Source organism: Pteropus medius, unplaced genomic scaffold (genome assembly GCF_902729225.1).
Source record: "Pteropus medius unplaced genomic scaffold, Ma_sr-lr_union100, whole genome shotgun sequence".
NCBI lineage: Eukaryota > Metazoa > Chordata > Mammalia > Chiroptera > Pteropodidae > Pteropus > Pteropus medius.
Window position 1 is genome coordinate 2,933,065 of NW_024344378.1, and position 17,857 is coordinate 2,950,921.

The 17,857-nt window shown below is 48.9% G+C and overlaps 1 protein-coding gene and 1 pseudogene across 1 annotated transcript in view; both read right to left on the bottom strand.

Moving 5' to 3' along the window:
- Positions 1-270: 270 nt before the first annotated feature.
- IL2RA (interleukin 2 receptor subunit alpha) overlaps positions 271-17,857 on the bottom strand; it is a 38,572-nt gene continuing 20,985 nt past the window's right edge. The window contains exons 2-7 of the mRNA XM_039871016.1: positions 8,450-8,641; positions 6,474-6,584; positions 4,131-4,346; positions 2,852-2,929; positions 2,392-2,463; positions 271-1,109 (exon numbers count right to left, since the gene is read on the bottom strand). Coding sequence (XP_039726950.1) covers positions 1,039-1,109; positions 2,392-2,463; positions 2,852-2,929; positions 4,131-4,346; positions 6,474-6,584; positions 8,450-8,641 — 740 coding nt within the window. The 3' untranslated portion in view covers positions 271-1,038. The remainder of the gene's footprint in view (positions 1,110-2,391; positions 2,464-2,851; positions 2,930-4,130; positions 4,347-6,473; positions 6,585-8,449; positions 8,642-17,857) is intronic.
- Positions 13,861-13,976, bottom strand: LOC120610122 (uncharacterized; annotated as a pseudogene).

Below are 17,857 nucleotides of genomic sequence, written 5' to 3' on the forward strand. Positions count from 1 at the left end.
AGGGACAGGTCCCGTTACGCAGGGTCCAGTGTGTGTGTGAGTGAGAAACGATTTCTCTCTCTTGATTCTTGATCCTGTTAGTCTACTGCAGTGGTTCTCAAAGTCTGGTCCCTGGGACAGCAGCATCAGTGTCACCTGGGAATTTACTAGAAATATACATTTTCAGCCTCCCCCCGCCTTCCTGCTGAATCAGAAATGGGTCTGAACACACCCCCAGAAGACTTCTGGACACCACTCAGGTCTGAGACCCACCGGCTTGGTGCAGGGCAGTCAAAACCAGATGCCTACGTGTCAGACGCCTCTGAGGAGCTTTTAAAAAGCACTTATTTCATATATTGTATGAGTCTGTTTCTATGACATGTCTAGAACAGGTAAATCCATAGAGATGGAAGGTAGATTAGTGGGTGCTAGGAAGTGGGGGACATGGGGAATTGGGAAATGTGAGGTTTCTTTTTGGGGTGATGGAAATGATCTAATGTGCTAAATATCACTGGATTATGTACTTGAATATTGTTTAAAAAGATGAATTTTATCTCAATTGAAAAAAATAAAACCACCGATGGCTGGGGCCCACCCCTAGAGATTCCCGTTGGGGCCCGAGCATTGTTATTTAAAAAAAAAAAAAATCTCTCCTGGGTGTTCTACCCTGCAGCCAGGATGGAGCATCTGAGTTAGTCCCGGTAAGGCCACACACGTCACCGTCCTGGCTGCAGGCGGCGGGTGGGGAGAGGAGCTCAGGGCAGGCATGGTGACGGGCGGAAGGGCCGTGGCTGTGAGTCCGGGCGGCAGTTTGGCCTCGGCTCGCAGCCTTGGTCACATTACTCGGCGGCCTGAGCGCAGGTTTCTGAGAAGGCGGGTGGCTACGTGCATTAGATGAGCGTGGAGCCCGGTGTCCAGTGGGCGCTCGACCAGTGTTGGCTCCCTTCGCGCTCCCCTGCCATGACTCAGGGTGAGTGGGCGCTGGCCAGTTCTCCTCACCCCGCCAAGGGGTCTCTGCCCAGGTGCTTTTCCTGCGCCGGGGCTTCTTGGGTGTGGCGTTCACCGTCTCCGCTGCCAGGCGAGCCCGCTCAGGAGGAGGATGCTGACCAGCAGGAAGGCGCAGCAGGCCACTGTGGACAGAGAAATGGGTCAGCCGGATGTGTCACAGAGCGGGCTGAGGAAGTGTCCTCAGGAGCCAGGATTTCCGCAAGCCGTGGGCTCTGCTTTCCCTCCCCGCATGCAGCCCCGACCCCATCAGGGTTTCCTGGGAGACTAGGGACTGGGGCTGGGCGAGGTGGGGGGCCTGGGGCAGCGTGGGGCGCCCTTCCCCCAAGGGCCGGCTCTTTCTGGGGAGAGCAAGCTGAGAACTCTCTACAGAAAGGGTCAAAGGCCAGGCCCCAGGCCTGCGATGGTGAAAGAAATGTTGAAATATAAAGATAAACAATAAACACTTTAGCAACCTTTGAAAGTGTTTGACTTTCCCCAAATGGTGCTGGAGTGAGCTACCTGCCTGCCTGCCTGCCTGCCTACCTATCTACCTACCTAGTTACCTGCGTACCTGTCTATCCACCTACCTGTCTGTCTGCCTATCTATTTGCCTATTCATCTACCTGTCCATCAATCTATCATCTACCTGTCTGTCTGTCTGTCAAAGCCTGTTTTTCTCCCTTCCCCCCAGCTGTCTTGAGATGCACTTGGCATAGACGTTGTGTGGATTTAAGGTGCACAGCATGCTGGTTTGAAGCACTTACATGTTGCCAAGTGACCACCCCCATAACGTCAACTGACACCTCCATCGAGTCACATAATTATCGTTTCTTTTTTGTGGAGAGAACGTTTAAATCTAGTCTCTTAGCCACGTTCGAGCGTACGACGCGGCATTGTGCACAGAAAGTCTTCATGCTGTGCACTCCACCCCAGGACCTATCCCCTAACTGGACGTGTGTGTCCTTCCTCACATGTCCCGGTCTGTCCCACACCCTCCCTGGTGACTGCCATCTTGCTCAGTGTTTCTACAAGACGTTTTTATTTTTATTTTTTTTCTTGTGGCAAAGTCTGTTGTTCCCTCCCACTAGGAAACAACTGTAGTGTTTCTGGAATGTTTTTTCTCTCGTCCCGGTTCTGCTGCCTCCGCCCTTCGCCTCACCCCTCACGCACAGGCCTGGGGTCCTGTGTCACTTCACACCCATTCAAGAGCAACTGCTCGGGGCCGGTGTGTGGCTTCGCTCACAGCTTCCTATCACTGACTGCTGTGACTCTGAGCTACGTTACTATCTGGATTAGTCGTTTACTCTCATAAACGTTATATAGTGTAAGGAGGGGGCCATTTGAAACCCAGCCCCCACCCAGCAACGTGTCCCACAGTCCCTCCTCGTGAATGTGTCGTCCACAACAGAAGCGACCCCAGCCCACCTGCTATCTGGTACTCGGTGGTGAATATGAACGGCTCCACGGTCGCAGCCACTTCTGTTTGTTTTTGAAAATCTGTGCCAAAGAGAGAGGGGAATAGGACCTGTTTATGCTAATTATGGGGCTGCACAGGCTGGAGGGCGCTGGGGCTTCTCCGTGAGCCAAAACCTCGGAGGCCGCAGGGACAGCTGTCAGGGACAAGGGGGACCACGTGCAAGCAGCTCATTCTTCCCTCGAGGCACCACCCCAGTCTGCGTCTCCCCTTCCTGACACCTGCTTCTGAGGGGTCTGAGCGTCAGGAGGCCTGCTGGGGACGGGGGGAGGGCCAACCACCTTCAACACCCAGTGGGGCAGCCCTGACCCGCGTGCTGGAGGGGCCGCTCCAGGCCCACCGTCCTCCCTTTCCTGAGTTACGAGCTAATGGCCAGGCTTCGTCTTCATGGAGCCATACCCACGGAAGTACCTGTAGTGGCTGTCGTTACGAAGGGACAGGAAGTCTCATGCTCAGGAGTATCCGTGCTTGCTGCAAGCTCTTCGTCACCTGGAGGAGAGAGTAAGCGATGCTCGTGGAACTTAAGGTGGGGGGCGTGGGGGCCTCCCACGCCCCGCGGCTTCTCAGCTGACTGCAGACGCACTAGCTAAGGCGTGGCCCTCGGTTCTGGGCACGTTATCCGTGAGTGCCATGTCACATGGCTCTACATCAGAGTCACAGGGAAGTGGGTAAGTGGCCCCAGCAGAGCCCAGTGAGGGGGAAACTCCAATTCAGATCCTCGTTTTTCATGGAACTCTGAGAAACTTGCTCCCCAAGCTTCCTACTCAGCCCAGGTCTCCATCGGCGCCTTAGAAACAGGTCATAATAATACAAAAGCCACTGAACCATCAAAGTCGAAAGGCTCAAAGGATAGCCTTTCTCTGTGACGGGAACCTTATTCCTCGTGGGAGTTGTCAGTACCCAGGATGCCGGCCCAGCTTGCCGTCTTTTTACGAAGGAAGCCAGGGACATGCCTGGGCCGGCAGCGAGGCTCGCCGGACACGGGCTACGGGAAAGAAACACAGAATCCCAGAAGAATCCAACAGGAAGACACGGAAAGAGTGGTGAGCAGAGAAGCCAGTGACACACGGTGCGATGCAAGTGGCTTTTGATTATAGAAATAGTAACACGATTTCAGAAGGAAAAGAGCAGCAGATCTCGACGTCCGTGGGTTGTGCGTGTGTGTGTGTGAATGAGTGTGTGTGTGTGTGTGCGTGTGCGTGTGCGGGAGGGGTGTGCTTGAATAAGTCCCTTCCCAGCACATCTGGATTTTTGTCGAAGCCCAGGTAGGAATTACACAAGGGGAGGCTGCATGCCAGCGGTCGGCACCGTGCAGACGGTGGACTTAGGCTATGTAGCAGTGAGTTAGGAACGTGCGGGTGGCAGGCCGAGCTTTCCCTTTTGAACGAGAAGAAGTTTTGGTGGCGCAGACGGAGAAGCCAGACTGCAGGGGCAGTCCAGCCGCTTTGGGACTCTCCAAAGACCTTTTCTCCTCTCCCATCTCCTGCTGTCCCCACTCAGGGTACAGGGGACCTCAGATGACACGAACCTGAGAGTTTATCTAGTCTTTTTTCTGAAATAAGAAAGAAACAGAGGCCCCGAGAAGATTAAGTGGCTTGCCCGAGGTCGCACGGCTGGTAGGTCGGGAATTCTGCATGGGTCGGCCTGATGGGAAAAGCAGGACGGTGGATCGAAGAAGGTGCCACCGTACCTGGCAGCTGGCCGTCCTGCCTTTCCTTCATGCACCTGATCTGGGGCTGCGTCCACTTCGTCATCCCGCACGCCATTTTGCAGACGCTTGTGGCAGGACCTCTCTGCAGGGCCCTGAATCCCTGGGCACACTCGTAGTGTACTGTCTGCCCCACCACGAAATGGTAGATTCTCTCCGAATCTTCGTGGTCCCATGGCGGAGGTTCCCTGCAGTGGCCTAGAAGAAAGAAAGCATGTCCTTAAGGCACGCTGGGGGACGCGCTGTGAGCATGTCCCAGTGGGGAGGCCGGCCTGGGTTCTCGTTCTTGTGTCCATTCATTCATTCATTCATTCAGTATGACTGAGAACGTCCACATGTCGGGAGCTCTGCTGGGCGCTTCGTGGGAAGGCACGAGGACCCAGTCCCTCCTGCAAGGAGGGGCCGGTCAACGAGTAAGAAAGACACGTGACGGCAGAATGTGCCGCATGCTGTAGCCGAGGAACGGGTGCTTGCTACAGGGCCACAGAGGGACGAGCAGTTCCCCATGACGGGGAGGGCGTCCATGACGGACGGGAGGGCTGAGGGCAGGCTCAAGCCGGTCTGGGTCACTGATGTGCGAAGACCGCCCTGGGTGTCCACTACTAAGTGAGGCAGCTGCGTCCTTGGGCTGCCGCCAATGGTCACCTGGGACCACGGAGGAGGGACGAGAACCCTTGAGAAAGGGAGCGTGCTCACTGATCAAGCCTCGCCTGAAGCCTGCCCTACGTGACCCCTGTCCAGGCCTCTGAACAGTCCCCGTGCTCAGTAACTTTCCGCACCCCCAACTAAAACCCAAGTCGGACTGAGCTTTAACCCCAGAGGTCATATCTTGCTCTGATTTAATCTCGGGACATTTCCACCCTGCTCTCAGTCTGGGCATATGGAACCACCTGTACCCTCTGTTTCCCCAATATGGGAAACCACATGTACGCTCTCCACCCACCCAGACCTTCTGGGGCCCGGGACCCAGTAGAGCCTGGACAAGCACTCTGTGTGACCCCTGTGCCCCAGCAGGAAGCTCGCTGGTCCTGTCCCGAGCCATCTGCTCCGGTGTGGCACCTTGTAGATTATGACTGAACTCATGTTTTGGTCTCAAATAATTTCTTTTGCAGCCAGTGACATCTGGAACTGTCTGAACCCGTTTGACGTGCATTTGCTTCTTTCAAATGAAAACATCCTAACTAAGACACTCTGCGAAACATCCCTCAGCCAGAAGTAGCCCGTTAGCTCTTGAGTAAGGACAGCAAACACTGACCTTCTGAGGAAACTTTCAATAACTGCGGAGGGTAATACGGGAGAAGTAAAGAAAGACAAACAATTAAATGTGCCTCGAAACAGCATTCCAGTACCCAATCAAAGGGATAAAAGGGAAAAAGCATCATATTGCAACAGTGCACCTGGATTAGTTTTTCTCTTGTTGTTGTTTAATGGAAGCTGCAAATAAAGTCAAACTCTTAACGTAAGTAACCAGCGGGAAGGTCCCTGGTCTAATTTGAGAGATCTGAGGTCCTGGCCCAGTCCTTTGCCTTCCTCATCTCAGTGTCTTCGGCAGGTGGAAATGGTCCTCCCGCTTTCTGACTCGCTGGGTTCTGAGGCTCCGGTGAGATCACATGCAACATGAAACAGTTCCTCGCGAGGTTATAAGATCAGCATGGGACCGTAGGGTTTCGTAAGGTCAGCTGGTCCCCCGAAAGCTTTCCCGATGGGTCCTGTTCCCCCCTGACGTAATGGCTGCACTGCCGGGGGGTTCACTGTGGAAGGTGGTGGCAGCGGCTGGGTGATGGTGCTCACTCATCCGCAGCCCACTGGCTGCGAGGTGTTTGTGGGCACCGTTGGGACGGCCCCGCGTGCTTTACAGCCCCGGCACGAGAATCATTTTGAAGTGACTTGCTTTGCTGGCAGTTCATTCCCTTGTCCTCGAGAGCAGGGACTGTTGTCTACTCACGTTTGTATCTCGTTGGCAGTGCCTGGCACCTCGAGTCCCAACGAAAGCTAATTGAATCGAATCGAATCGAATCGAATCGAATTGAATGAATTGAATAAAATCGAATCGAGTCAAATCGAATTGAATCAAATCGCAGTTGAATTCTGTTTAGCCAGCTCCCAAACCAGGGGGCAACCCCGAGCCCAGGTAGGCCGCAGTGAGAGCCCCTTGAAATGCTGAGCAAATAGCCTGCAAATGCCATGCCATGGTTCTTATCCCCATGACATCCTTGGAGGAGAGGAGACCGGGACCCACTTTCTTATTTGGGGGAACACATCTTATACCTGCAAGAGAGCGGGCGGCTCCTAGGAGTCAGCCAGACAGCAGGATCCAGCTCTTACCTGGAAGGGTAGCTTGGTTCGTGGGCTGCAGTCGGCTCTGCATATCCATAGGTTTTCTTTCCTTCTGTTCTTCGGGTTTGGGAGGAACTTGCTTTTCACTGTTCCTACGGGCTAGAGAATATGGATGGAGTGAAGCAAATAACTTCGCAAATGCTTAAAAGACAAAACACTTCCCGTATTCATTTACCCGGAAAGAGTGTCTTTCTAGCGCTTGCAACGTGCCAGGAAATGTCAGGGTGTGGGGTGACAAAGATGGGCCACACACGTGAGCCCTGCCTGTGGGTGCTCTGGGGTGGGGGACGGCTGCTCGTGTCCGGCCTGGGACCGCGCTGGTCCGCTGGCGTTCGTGTGTGTCGTGACAAGGGCCTACAGTGTGTTTCTGAAAGGACTGAAAGGTTTTCTGGTGGCATTTCGTGCATCCATGGGTGTCCCCAAAGGGGACTGTGTTCTGGCCATCGGTCCCTGCCCACGCTGTGCCCGGGCGCACGTGTGACGGCAGCGAGGACTTAGTCATGTGATGACAAGCAAAAACCTGTCCTCCAGCGGTGCGGGTGGGGCGGGGCTCGCCGCGGCTCAGCAACGCCACCTCCGCCACCTCCGCCACCTCCGGGGTGGACAGACCCAGCCTGAGCGAGCTCGCAGGATCCGAAGAAGAACGTTCCATGGCAAAAATCATGGTTTCAGGCCAACTTGGGTTTAGAAAGCAGCGTGGGGGTCGTCATTCCCTACCAGTTCTACCCTGGGAAGGCGACCTGCCTACGGTGTCCAAGCCAGTGGCTCTGCCATCCCCACTCACCCTCAAGGTCGGAGACCTCGGTCCTCCGGGGATTCCAGTCACGTCCCACACTGAGAGCCATGCGCTCAGTGAAATTCCAACGTAGAAAAAGTCCAAGCGAACAGTCGTCTCTGCCTCTCTGTGTCCCCCGCGCCCTTCTGAGCGTCCCCCACACCCGGTGCGACCCACCCATGGGCTCGTCGCCCTTCTCGCTGCCTCAGCCCAGCAAGGGCGTCTCAGGATTGGGACAACCTTTTGGGCCTGTGGGGGTCTTTGGGGGGCATGCCTCATGCTCAGGAACGCCCGTTGCTGACTGGGGATGAGGGACGAGGTCCCGACAGACGAGGCTTTCTGCCTGACAACATAGTCACCCTCCAAAGAAAGCCCCAGGGGCCCAGCACCCAGAGCGACAACTGCTGGTGACAGATAAGACTCTAGAATTCAGTAGCATGAGCGTCTGTCTCCTTTTTACCCTGTCAGGGGAGGACACACTTCTTCCCTTGTCCTATTTTTGTACCTAGAACTTTCTCCTTAGGGTTACAGAGGTGGTCACTATAAAGGAAGTGGGGGGGGGTGGTCCCGGGCATCCCCAGGACTGCACCCTGCTGTTTGTGGGTTCGCAGGGGTGGGGTGGGGTACACGTGCCAGGACAGCGCTCCGTGGTCTGGGGTGTGTCGGAGATCTGGACACGACAGAGTTAATCCAGCCTGCGGGCGGAGAGCGCCCACTCGAATTGGTTATTTTCTGTTTATGTTCTTTACGTGGGCTCATTCAGACTGTTCTTTTTTTCTTTTTCTTGTTCTAAAATTTGTGATAAAACAGGCACAACGTGAGATTTGCCGTCGAAGTCATGTTACGTGGACGGCTCAGTAGCATTAAGTACATTCACGTTGCTGCGGAGTTATATTTTTAGTCGTTTGGCCATTATTAGTGTAAGTTCTGTTCTCTCCCAGCCCCTGAAACGTAAGATCCTTGAGTTCTGGATGTCCGGCCTCCCTAGACCAGGCCTCGGAATTAGAAGACGCTCTTTAAATATTTGTTTAGTGAATGAATATCCCAGGACCCACTAAAATGAGTTATCGCATAGTTCAGATCGGCCAATTTTCTGTCTCCGGAGCTGTGTGAACAAAAGCCAAGCCCTGTCTCCCTCTTTGCTATGGTTCTTCTCGTCCCCTTGGTCATTACAAAAGGAAACACTTACAAATCCTCACGCATTGACACTGGTTTCCCCAGGAAGGGTGGCCGGGGTCCCCCGTACAGTTCATAAAGGCCGCCCCATTGCTTATTCTGCGGAAGCCTCTCCTGCATTCACAGTTTAGCAGCGTGCCCACCTTGTAGGTGAGGGCCTTGAACGTGGCATATCTGACATCTGGTAGTCTGTGAGGACAAAACTCTGCAAAGAAAAAGAAGCATATTAGCAATTCAGGAGGTGCCAAACGCTCTCGCATTTAACCTGGCAGTGATGCCATCGTACACGTCTTCGTTTTATTTAAAGGATGTAGATACGCCCTACTTTTCCCCAGAAATAAACTCAGGCCGCCGCCATCGTTCTGTAGAAACCTCCGTATCGGAGATGGTTCGAAATTGAACTTCGACCAAATTCCTCTCCAAACTACAGTATATCTCAAAGTAAGTGAATAAAAATGAACGAGGTTTTATTCTGAATACGCCTCACACTGAGCAAGTAGAAAAAGAGAAGACGAGCCAGGGATTTGAAGAAAGGAGAGGAAAGCCATGCAGCTTTAATCGAGGGACAAAATGTGTATGCGAGAAGTACTTGGAACTAAAGACTGTCGGACTTTCTATCATTAATGATCCTGTACCATTTTTTAAAAAGAAATATTTAAAGTCCTTCGCTCAATGTCTGGCTACTAGGAAATGTGTGTTTTCACCAACCTACCCCTCTCTGAATTTCCCGAATTCCTTCTCGTACCGCAAAGCTCCTTCAGCCTGCAAAGCTGGCTTCCCACTAGAGACACTTGAGGTAGTGGTCAAACGCCCGGCTCTTAATTAAGGGGAAGAGGGTGCTGGCCTAATCAGAAAAATGATTCCCCTGCACATCTTGTAACAAGTTCTCCTGCTTCAAGAAACTAGGTTTTCAAGAAATAGCCACACACTGGATAAAAGAAGTGGCTAGGAAGGACCACAAGCAAAGGGAAAGGTGAGTGGGCAGGGGCTTCCGTCCGCCACGGCCAAGCCTCTCCATCCCCAGGACGGACACCGAATCCGGGCTGGGGGCCTCACTCGCCACGGGCACCATCCGCCGATTGCTCACGCGTCTCTTGGGTCGTAGTGAAGCTTGTTTGTGCCCTTACTACCCTCTGCCCAGCATCCGGTCATCATGGAGACCACCCCCCGACCAAGACTCAGGACACTGCTGTTACCCCCTAGGACAGAAGGTGAGGAGAACACGGACGGCTCACTCCACCTCTAACCTGTAGCAATAAGGCGAGAGCAGCAGTATGGAAGAAAAGAGAGAAGGGTGCTTGTCTAGATTCGAGCTCTGCCAGCTGACTGGCTCTGTAGCAATGTGGGTTTTACTTCTATAAGACCTGGCTTCCTTTTCTGTAAAGTAGGTGTGATAATAATTATTTTACTAATTTGTTTTAGAGATGTCGCGGTAACTTACAGAGCACCAGGCCCATGATAGTCATAGAAAAGATGTTAGTTCTGCTTTTGTCTTTTTTTCCTCTGTCCAGAAAAAGAGAATGGTAATTCACATAGAGACTGGGCTGAGGTTTACCTTAACCCTTAACTCCTACAAGAGGTCATCTCTCTACAGCCCATGTCGTTAGTACTGTTCACTGGCACCTGTCGCACATCGATACCAATCAACTTTTTAAGTGTCGAAAGGTAAATTTCTTGCTAAAACAAGATACGCATATAATAATAATAAAAAAAAAAACCAACGGAGGAACGAAGCAAGGAGATCGCCTCTCACCATTGCTTTTCTTTTCTGATTGGATTCTAGCGAATCCAATCAGAAAAGAAAAGAGAATAAAAGTTATGCAGGTTGAGAAGAAATAAAACCGTCTGTGTTTGCAGATGACGTGATTATCCATGTAGAAAATCTGAAAGAATAGACCAAAAAAAAAAAAACCCTCTTTGCACTAATAAGAGATTATAGCAGGGTTATAGGATACAAAGCTAATATACAAAAGTTAATTGCTCGGCCATCTACCAGCAATAAACAAGAGAAAATTGAAATGAAAAACACGCAATACCATTTACATTAGCACTCCAAAAATAATGTACTTGGGGATAAATCTAACAAAATACGTACAGGATCTATATGAGGAAAACTATAAAACTCTGATGAAAGCAATCAAAGAAGCACTAAACAAATGGAGAGCTATTCTATGTTCATGGATAGGAAGATTCGATATCATTACTACGTGAGTTCTTCTCAGTTTGATCTATAGATGCAATGCGATCCCAATAAAAGCCCCAGCAACTAATTTTGTGGACGCCAGCAAACCGATTCCAAAGTTTATATGGAGAAGCAAAAGATCCATTCAGAACAGCCAACACAATATTGAAGAACAAAGTTGGAGAACTGATACTACCTGACTTTAAGACTCACTTTAAGACTTAATTAAAGCTACAGTGATTAAGACAGTGTGGCATTGGCGGAAAAACAGACATATAGATCAGTATAACAGGCGAGTCCATCAATGAACCTACATGAATACAGTCAACTGAGCTTTGACGAAGGAGCGAAGGCAAAGATAGTCTTTCGACAAATCGTGCCGGAACACCTGGACTTTCACATGCAAAAAGATGGATCCAGACACAGACCTTATGCCTTTCACATGAAATAACTCAAAATGGATCATAGACCTAAATGAAAAACAAAAAACTATAAAACTCCTAGAAGGTAAGAGGAGGAAGTCTAGATGACTTCAAGTTTGGTGATGACTCTTTCGATGCAACACCCAAGAAAGGCACGATCCATGAAAGAAAGGATTGAGAAACTGGACTTCATTAAAATAAAACATGTCTGCTCTCAAAGACACTGTCGAGAGAATGAAAATGCAAGTCACAGATCGGCAGAAAATATCTGCAAAAGACATATCTGACAAAGGACTGTTATCCAAAACATGTGAAGAATGCTTAAAACCAAATAAGAAAATTAACGACCTGGTTTTAAAATGGACCAAAGACCTTAAGAGCCATCTAACCAAAGAAAATGTACAGATAGCTAATAAGTATATGAAAAGATGCTCCAAATCATATGTCATTAAGGAAATGCAAATTAAAACAACAGTGACATACCACGACGCACCTATCAGAGTGGCCAAACTCCAGAACACCGACAACCCCAAACGCTGGTGAGGATGTGGAGCCACTGGAACTCACTGTTTACGAGGATGCAGAATGATGCAGCCACTTTGGAACACAATTTGGCAGGTTCTTACTGTAGAGTCCAACAATCACCCTTCTCGGCTTTTACCCAAAGGAGCTGAAAAGTTATGTCTACACAAAAACTTGCACGTGGATGTTTATAGCAGCTCCGTTCATAATTGCCCAAACTTGGAAGCAACCCCTTAGGTGTCCTTGAATAAGTGATGGATAAATAAACTGCGGTCCCTCAGACAACAGAATATCATTCAGCACTAAAAAGGAATGAGCCATCAAGCCGTGAAGAGACATGGAGGAAACTTAAATTCACATGACTAAGTGAAAGAAGCCCATGACAAAAGGCCTCATACTGTGTGATCCCAACTATGTGACATTCTGGAAAAGGCAAAACTATAGAGACAGCACAAAGATCAGCGGTTGCCAGGGCTTAGGGAGGAGGGAGGGGTGTGCAGGCAGAGCACAGAGGATTCTTAGAGCAGCGAAAATACTCTGCATGATGCTATAATGGTGGATACGTGTCGTTACCCATTTGTCTAAAACCTTAGAGTGTCCACTATGGACTCTGGTGACACTGATGTGTCACTGTAGGTTTATCAATGTAAGAACTGAGAAACAGGTAACAAGGAGGCAGACTTAAAGTCAGCCATATCAGTCCTTACGGGAAATATGAATTGAACACAGATGAAAAGATAGAAACTTTCAGACCAGGTAAAACACGGGGCCCAACTACATGCTGTCTACGAGAGAACACACTTGATAGGTTGAAAATAAAAGATCTAAGAAGCTGTATTTTGAAAAGGTACACATGAGAAAGTTGGTGTGGCTACATAAATATCGGAAAGTAGATTTTAAAATAAGAAACATTATTCACGTAAAATTAGTAAACTATCTATAAAATAATTACATAACTTAGCAAAATTAACAGTCTCAATATACAAAGAAGTCACTTGTGGTTAGTTCTAGATACTGGAAGCAACCAATCAGAGAATAAAAAATTTAAAAACAATTTCATTTACAATAGTATCAAAAACAAAATGCTCATAAATAAATTTACCAAAAACTTGCAAGACCTCTAAACTGAAAATTTGGAGTATTGTTATCGTAAACTAAAGAACTATATAAATGGAGAAATATGGAATTTATGGGTTGGCGAATTCTTTTTAAAAAATGATGTCGAGTCACCTTAAATTGATCAATAAATTCAATGCGATTACAATTTAAAAAATCCAGCACACTTCTGAGCAGAAATTTGGCAAGTCGATTCTAAAACTTCTTTGTAAACACAAACGACCTAGAATTTCTAAGACAACTTTAAAAAGATGTACAGATTTGCAGGCATCTGATGTTGAGACTCTGTAAATCTGCAGTAACCAAGACAGTGTATGTTGGTAAAAGACAGTCAAACAGAGTAATGGAACAGAATACAAAGTCCAGAAACAGACTCACACGTGTACATTCATCTGATTGTTTTGCAAACACACCGTGGCGATTCAGTGCAGAAAAGAATCTCTTCTCAGCAAATGCTTCTGGAACAAATGGACAAATGCAGGGGGGAAAAAACCCTCACTTTGCATATAAAATTTTGTTTTATTATATATCTAAATATAAAACATCTGTACACTAGATCTATACGTTGTGGATGTAAACACAAAAGTTAAAACTATTACGCTTCTAACAGAAAATAAAGGCAAATAGCTTCGCCAGCGAGGCACAGGCAGAGGTTCCAGAGAGGACGCAGACGGCACTAACCATAAAAATAAATTAAAAACTTCTGCTCGTCCTAAGACAGTAAGAAAACAAAAAAATAAATGATAGAGATAGACTTGGAGAAAACATTTGCACCACATGCATCTGATAAAAAGGCGGTGTCCTTTTTATAAAGAACAACAAATCTATATTAAAAGACACACAACCCAAAATATAAATGGACAAAGACTTGAAGGATTGCTTCTCCACATGATTCTCAATAAGCACTTGAAAGGGTGCTCGACATCTTTAGACATCAGGAAAAAGCAAATAGGAAACCACCACGAGCTAGTCTATTAGCATGGATAAAGCGGATCAAAGAGTGACCCCCCCAGACGCTGGAAAGGAGGTCGAGCTCCCAGGACTGTCATACGTTACAGGTGGGAGTATAGCGCAATACTGTTACTTGGGAAAACTGAAAATTTTTATTTTTCTATTTTTATTTTTTTTTTATTTTTACGCCTACATAAAAATTTTTATTTTTTTATTTTTATTATTTTTTTATTTTTATGCCTGGTCTTCCTAGGTGGCCTCCCATCCAAGTACTAACCAGGCCCGACCCTGCTTAGCTTCCGAGATCAGACGGGATCGGGCTTGTTCAGGGTAGCATGGCCATAGACAAAAAACTGAAAATTCTTAAAAAATGAAGTTAAATATGTATCTACCCTATGATCCAGACACTCCACCCCTAGGTATTTATCTAAGAAGAGTAAAAATGTCCACAAAAACACTTACAGAAAATATTCATCGTAGCTTTAAGTAATCTCTGAAACATTGTGTTGAACAGAAGACAGACACAAAACAGAACATACTGTTTGATTACATTTATGTGAAGTTCAAGAAAAGACAAAACTAATATACAGAAAGAAATCAGAGTAGGGGTCGCTGGTGCTGGGTGGGCGTTGACGGGTGTGAGGTCGCAGACGTGTTGATGATGTGGGTGTACGTAGTCGCCCAAATCCATCAAACTGTACACTTAAGAGCTGTGCATTTCACTATGAGTAATTTTACCTCAAAAAATTATTAAGGAGTATACTTAGCAACTTTGGTAATTATTAATTAGCACAAATAATCAAAGATTGACTTCAGATGCTTCTGATAACCACAAACCGAGGAAGTTTCTAAACACATAAATTTGAAAAAGGCGGACAGATTGCTTTTGGGGCCACTTGGTGTCCTTAAAAACTCTTTAATTACATAATAGTATGCTTTTCTAAAGAAGGCCATGGAAATTTCCAGAGTCATCGTAAATTAGCCTAAGTGTCTGAGGAGGTCGTGTGGGGACAAGGAAGAGGATGTTTCGGAACTTCTTACTGCCACAGTCTTTCCTCTCATAAAAGCATCTTTCCTGGCATTTGGAAACCCTGGAACTCCCTGGTCTCTAGCCAAGGACCAGTGAAGAGCCTGGCCCTACCCCGTCCCCTGCAATGAATGTCAAGGGTATTCCCCGGGAAGGTAGCCCCTGGAGCATGGTTTCTTTCCACTCTAAGAGGAATAAGTCTGGAATATTCTCGGCCCCTGTCAGCAGGGTGTCATAGAAGAAACAGCAGTGTGACATCTGAAATGAGAATGGAACAGACTTTGTCTGTTCCGAAGTCTCGCGGAAGCCTCACGGAGGAGAATTCGGTTTACACGTCTTTAAATCCTCTTTCCCTATATTATCACTTGAAAATTTCTTCCCACAGCTGTCCCCTTTCCCCCTGGGTCACTCTGCAGCGGGCCTGAAAGCTCAGGACGCAAACTCGGAATTCTCTTTAGAAGCAGGGAAGGGAAATAGTTTGCTCTCTGTCATTTTCAAGTACAGTTCTGGGTGGAGATGGCACTTTCTCTTCTGAGAGTGTTTTAAGTGTCTGTTGCCCACAGACTGGAGTAAAACTTCAGACTACTAACCCGGTGTTGGGAGATGGGGTTCGGGGTTAGAACGTAGGCTCAGGGGACATTGATGTGGCCTCGGCTTTTAGCTCTTGTACCTTTCATGTGGGCAGAGGGAAAAAGAGACAGCCAGCACTGACTGTCACTTGTTAACCCTGAAAACCCCACGAGCTTCGGCGTCCACTGGAGCTAAACTGAGCTTTTCTGATGTCGAAAGCATTTCGCATCTTCTTCCAGATTTTTGCCGTGAGTGGTCATTTGAAAGACACAGGCAGGGCTCCGCGGGTCCCCCACTCCCTCGTCACACCCCACCTCCATCCTGGTTCCTGAAATACCACCCCAGGAGCTTCTCCCCTTGGGGTGCTTGTGGTTTTGTTGCCTCCTACTCAGCTGAAGCGTAACATTCATTGGGCACCTTTGGCCTCTTCGGCTGACACTAGCCACCTTCCTCTGCACTGTCACCAAACAGGTCTGGGGGAGAGGGGGTGAAGGCGAGGGACCCTAGGACACTCTCTTTCTGCTATTGTTTTGTTTTCTTTTTTTCCTCTGGCGGAGACTCGGCTTCTCCATTTCACTACGCCCACGCTAGGTAGGGAAAGAGTGGGCGTCTGGAGGATACACAGCAACAGATTTCGGGGTCTGGGCCAGCTTTCCCGTCTCTCGAGCATGTGCTCTCTCCTTGAGCATTAGACCAGAGCATTGGCCACCCATCTCTGTGCCCAGAAGAACAGGTGCACAGCTTCTATGGCCTGGGTTTCGAATGGAAGGTGAGAAGCGTGGCCAGCCGAGGTGGTCCCTTTTCTCCCATGAGTGACCCATCGCGCGGTCAGAAGGACAGGGGCGAGAGATACAGGGGTCGTAACTGGATCCTGATACCCCTTCATTTTGTTTCGCATGCACGCTCAACTCCACTCCCCCCTTATAAAGCCACCGCTGTATGTTCACTCATTTGTTTTTAGAAAGAGGATAGAACTAAAATGATTTTTGTGCTGAGATCCTTTTGTGTCCCTTGAGTTAAGCAGAAATATCGGCACGCGGAGGGCATTCGGTCCTCTGATCTGCGCTGGGTTAGCTCCAACCAGGACTCAGGCTGACGTCGTTCACAGCCATGCTTCTCAGACTTCAGCGTGTACACTGTCTCCTGGGGGGCTCGTTAGAACGCACATTTGGATTCTCCGGGCGAGTGTGGACGCGAAGGCGATTTCTAACAAGCTCCCAAAATGCTGCTGGTGCTGCAGCCACACGCAGAGTCGTAGCAAGGGCTGCTGCAGCCTCCCTCTGGGCTCTGTCTGTCTCCTTGCTACCGCGTCCCCACAGCAGGTGGCAGCAGGGGCCTTTGGGTGCTGTGGGAGCTGCCGACAGAGCCCTTTGTCCCCCGGTGCTTTCTTCGGTGTCTCAGAGGGCACTGATAAAATTTCCTTGGCTGGAGGAAAGATGGGTTGTGGACAAGGGGATTTTCGTTTTCTCTGATGTCGTTCGAAATGACACATTGTGGCCCACGCGAGTGACGTGAACGAGGAGGAGAAGGAAGGGGCTTCGAGATTGTGGACCGAGTCTGAGATGAGCTTCCTTGCTCTGCGGGTGAATCGAGGTCAAGTTATGTTTACCCACAGCCCGGCCAGCGCTCGATTTCCAAAACAGAGCCCATGGCTTCGTCACTGTGCCTCTGTTCTTGTCCGGTCTCTACAGTAGAGACCGGAGATGAGCAACAGAGCAACTCGTTAAGCACAGAAACGTCCAGATGATGGTTTACTAAGCTCTGCATTAGGAATATCGAAGCACCTCAAGAGCTTGGGGCTCCTGATAGAGATCTGATCTGGTTCTTGACCTAAAGCCATTCATCTTCTATGTCAGATCCAAGAAGAACTTCGAAGATATACCTAATGTGAAAGATGGTACCGGCTTCCTCGGGAGGGTTTCTGGTGCAGAGTCAAGTACCGTAGGACACGTTGAGTAGAACTCTTACGAGGAACCCCGGCTCTGAGAGCTGGGGGATGTAGGTCAGTCTCCACATTGTGTGGATAAGGAAACTGAGGCCATGCGTCAGGCCTCGGACCCTGATTCCCGGGTCGGCTCTCTCCCGTCACCTAGAATCACCATCTGCAGGAACCCGGCTGCAGAAGGTTCTCTCTCACTGAAAAGTAGAGCTATGTCTAAACTATCTGGGTCACTGGGAAGTGTTTGTGAAATGTTGTGGTTTAATGTGATCGTTATCTCTGAAGACGGCAGAGAGCTCAGGTCCTCCACTTGGGGCCATTTATACAACAGTAAGTATGACATCTGCGCCTGCCCGTCTGCAGCTCCTCTGTATAGATGGCCTCTAATGTTCCCTACACCCCGAAAGGTAGATCTTGTCACTCCCACTCTACATAGCAGGAGCCTGAGGTTCAGAGAGATTCAGTTGCTCGAACCACACGGCTCAAGGTGGTGTGGCATGGATCGCAAGAAAGCCTGCTATTGCCGCCCTTTAAAAAAAACCACTCACTTTTAGAAAATCCTTTGAAATCGCAAACTTAAATGCGGCAGGGAGAAGAAAGGATGAAGAGGACAGAGTGTGGGGCAAAACTTTGCCTTGACCTTAGGTCACCAAAAAAGCTCAGAGGGTGATGCCAGCCGACTTCTCTGCGGG